The sequence below is a fragment of the Habropoda laboriosa genome, unplaced genomic scaffold (genome assembly GCF_001263275.1).
Source record: "Habropoda laboriosa isolate 0110345459 unplaced genomic scaffold, ASM126327v1 scaffold486, whole genome shotgun sequence".
In the NCBI taxonomy this organism is placed as follows: domain Eukaryota; kingdom Metazoa; phylum Arthropoda; class Insecta; order Hymenoptera; family Apidae; genus Habropoda; species Habropoda laboriosa.
Window position 1 is genome coordinate 904,649 of NW_017100724.1, and position 4,458 is coordinate 909,106.

At 31.2% G+C, this 4,458-nt stretch overlaps 1 protein-coding gene across 1 annotated transcript in view; it reads right to left on the reverse strand.

Moving 5' to 3' along the window:
• LOC108577061 overlaps nt 1-4,458 on the reverse strand; it is a 6,387-nt gene that overhangs the window by 1,097 nt on the left and 832 nt on the right. The window contains exons 3-7 of the mRNA XM_017940156.1: nt 1,708-4,359; nt 1,121-1,620; nt 483-1,017; nt 170-397; nt 79-87 (exon numbers count right to left, since the gene is read on the reverse strand). Coding sequence (XP_017795645.1) covers nt 79-87; nt 170-397; nt 483-1,017; nt 1,121-1,620; nt 1,708-4,359 — 3,924 coding nt within the window. The remainder of the gene's footprint in view (nt 1-78; nt 88-169; nt 398-482; nt 1,018-1,120; nt 1,621-1,707; nt 4,360-4,458) is intronic.

Here is a 4,458-nt window from a genome sequence, read left to right on the forward strand (position 1 = left end):
ATTAATCACATATTGCTAACTACTTCATTTTATACAGAATAAAAACATTTATGACGAAAATATGGAAATAATATTTACCGATTCATCCTAGCAGCATACAAAAATAAAGAATTATAAAAATTGAGATTTTATTAAGAAAATATGAAAATAAAAATATTATAAAGCTTACATTAGATTTTAATGTTTTATCTGGAGATCTTAATGCGGAACGATGAGGCGCTAAAGTTGCATTCCAAGCTGATGGTGTAAATTCTTCTTCTTCTTCCTCGTCCTCCTCTTCTGCTGCATCCTCTTCTGGATCAATTTCATCTTGAACATCAACATCTACTACTATTTCTTCATTGTTACTTAAACTGCTTCGAATTTGAATTTGTTCAACATGTGGTTCGTTATATCGCTGCGGAATAATATAAAATTATTGTATATCAAACGAAAACTTATATACAGCATGTATATATATGGAAGGTGTATAATATTTATACCTTCCAAACAAATTCTCCAGAACTAGAACTATTATCTTCATCTTCTTCTTCTTCATCTTCTTCTTCCTCCTCTTCTTCATCTTCATCTTGACTACCCCATCCATGTTCTGTTCCAAAGCTTGTTGACATCAAATCATCTTCCAATGGTAAAGGCAATGGTAACGGAAAAGATGAAGGTAACTGTTGCCACTTAGATTCTTCCTCTGGACTTGGCAAAGGTGCTCCTCCACTCGTAATCATAATATGCGGTTTATCATCACGAGAACGAACTACCGAACAACTATAATCCAAATTTTCTTCTTCAGAAAGATCTCCATTAGTTGTATCTCGTTCATCATCTTGTAGTTTTTCTCCTAATCCTTCTAATAAGATCATTTTATTTGTCCGAGTATCGACTAATAATACATCATCCGAAGCAACAGATTCTTTTGAAGCAATTGATGTATCCCTAGAATTTGATATCAAAGACTCCGAGGTAAGAGTACTTTCTCGCTCTTCTTGAATTGGACTAAGTGGAGTGCCATATACATTATACCTAAATATAATAAAAAACTTTTTAATGTAGATTTTTAAACAATAAATAAATTATAATCACATTAATTAATGTTGTATTATATTGTTGGGAATCAAAAAGGTACCTTATTGAAATACCCACTCCTCCACTACCTTGATTAGAAGATTCTTCACTATCATCATCATCCCATTGTTTACTGTCTATATCACTAGATACAGATGGATTATCATCGTCGTGAGCTTCTACAGGTTCTATAATAGACATCTGAGCACAGGATAACTTCTCTCTAAGTTCATTTCGAATTGCTGTTACCAACTCTTCTTCTATATCAAATGATACATAAAAATTATCATTATGTAAACTCATTGTGGAACTATTATCGTCTTCTATTTCATTTTCATTTGTTCTTTCTTTTTTATTTTCAATTTCATTTTCATTCACATTTTCAATTTCTTTTTCATGCTTATTTTCACTTACATTTGTATATTCATGTACAATTTCATTTTTATTTTCAACTTCACTGTCATTTTCATGTTTATTTTGTATACTGTATTTTAATTTTTCATTTAAATCTTTTTGTTGAGAATCAAAATCAATATCATTTAAATTTTTTAATTCAATATTCTCTTCAATTTTAATTACACTTTCTGCCTGTATTTCTTGCTCACCTTCAGATACTTTCTTTATTATATTACTTTCTACTGAATTGACATTAAAAGTACAATTTTCATTACATTCTGTTTCAACTACAGTATCTATAGTATGAATAGAATCAGATTCATCTTCATTTGTACAAAGAACTTTATTTTCTGCATGATTAATTGAATATAAGTTTTCTGACATTTTTTCAGACCCTTGAAGTGTTGCATAGTACTCTGCATCAAGAATGGTATCCAGTTCAAACAAAATTTGTAATTGTTCTTTTTCAGTACATATTGGCACATTCACTGTAGAATCATTAACAGAAGTAGAAGTGGAAGGGGCTGAAGGACAAACGTTCTCTTCTTCTTCACAAGATTCTTTATCTCTAAATCCAGAATCAGAACTCTGCTCATCATCTGGGGTAGATAATTGTTTTCTTTCTTCTTCATCTTCATTTGGTAAACATCTTCGGTCTATGTCTGTATCTTCTCCATTGGAAAATTCATCATCTGCATTATAAGCACAGTATTTTCTAGATTGTGGTGTATCTGGTGTAGATACAGCAGTTACAATTAATTCTGGTGTAGTATTACTTTGTTGTTTAATTGAAGATTCTGTATATTCATTAAATTCACCTTCATCCAAAAAACCAGGTACTTTTTTTTCTAAAGCAGAATCCAATGCATGATTCCAAAGTTCAACATCAACTAAGTTGTTTTCATCTGTTTCAAAATTAATTGAAAAATTATCAGAAATGCAAGTATTGTCACTGTTTTCATGCTTAAATATATCATTACATTGAGACTTATTATTTTGCTTCAATGCTTCAAAAGGAGATGTATCATCAGGTACATAACGTAGAAGAGGAAGATCAGGATTTCCCTTTGATAAAAGTCTCAGTACATGTTTGTCATTACGTGTTTCTGTAGTTACATTTGCAACAGATGCAGTGTCAGTATGCATAGTAGTAGATTCCTTATCATTTAAAGATAACCTCAAAATTGGAGTTTGAGTTTGATCCATAGTTAATGTCAGCACTTTTGGCCTTTCTGAAACATCTAAAATTTTGAACTTACTAGAAGTATTACTTGGCAAAGGATCCCGTAATTTTCTTAATGCTTCATCAAATTCATCTGTATGAGTACTATGTCTAATGTCACTATCGCTACCAGTAGTAGGCAATTTTTTCTTTCCATATTTTTCTGACATTTGAGCTCCCATTGATAATTCTGCATCAGAATCAAAATCGATATGTACAAGTACCATTAAATCAGTAACAGATTTAGATTTTTGTTTTACTTTTTCAGTATATACTCCTTGTTCAATTCGTCCTTTCCAACTTTCTTCTTCAGTTTCAGAACTAGATTCATGTTGAACAATATTTTTAACAGTTGGTACATTTTTTACTAATTCACCTGGTCCGAGCCGAAATGATGATTGCCGTGGGGTATCGTCGACAATAGTAGTCCAATAATCTGAATCGATACTTCCTCGAAGATCTTGTAAACTAGCACTTCGAACATGTTTAGTATTAACTCGTAAACTCTCCCATCTTTGTTCAAAATCCACATATTCTGTATGTTCATTTAAAAGAAGTTGCTTTACCTCATCCAAATTTGGTCTTTTCTGTGAATTTAAATTCAAACATAAATGAATTACTTGATATATGTTTGATGGACAGTTTTCTAGGTATGTTTGCAACACTTGTATACCATTTGATAAAAGATCAGTTCTTAGAGATAAGAGCATTTGAATTACTTGTTCATCACTCTTATCATGGTATGGTCTATTTCCCCATGTAATAATTTCCCAAAGAAAAATAGCATAACTCCACATATTTGCCTGAGATGTAATTTCTCTAGTCTCAATAGTGGTATCAGTACATTCTACACTCTCTGGTGCTGACCATCTAATAGGCAATGCACGGTCTCCAACCACATAATAATCTTCAGGATATTTTTCTACACCAGTGCCATAATCTCCTAATTTTGCTGATAAGTCTGATGTCACTAAACAATTTCTGGCAGATAAATCTGTATGTACAAATCCATGACTATGCATATGTTTTAAACCAGTAGCAATATCCAGTGCCATTCGAATTGGAATATTTTCTTTGTTAAGTGCTTCTTGAGATTTTTTATCACGATTTGATAATAGGAAACCTTTAAAATCACCTACTGAACATGATTCAAATAGTAATAGATATGGGTCAGTTTCTAAGCAAAATCCTAATAGAGTTAAGATATTTCGATGATGTAATTTTAAATATGGAGTAGCTTCACCAAGAAACCAAGCTTTTTCCTTTATAGTAGCTTCTTCAGTAAGAATTCTCACAACAACACCACCATTTTTGGAAGTTCTTTTATGTCCTTCTAAATCTGCACGACCTTCTACAACTTTCCCAAACCAACCATGTCCAATTTCTCTTAAATATTTTAATTTTTCCCTAGGCACACATAAATCTTGTGCATCAAACCATTCACGACAATGTTCTGGGAGAGTATTAGAATTGGAATCATGTTCTTCAAAACATGATGTTGATAATGGTAATGGTTTAAGTTTTGAAACATTTTTAGGTCCAGATATAATATGTTCTACAGGCAAAGGTTCAAATTGTACTCTGTCTGCAACAGCTAACATATGTGGAACATTTAACTCTAAACCATCAACAGAATGTTCAAATACTGATTCTTGTCCAACATTGTTTCCATCTTTGAATTCCTAAAACATAAAACAACAATTATACTTTTTAAATTCTTTTATTAAAAATTAAAAAGACATTCTAAAACATAAAAAATTAAAATATATTAAAGTACATTA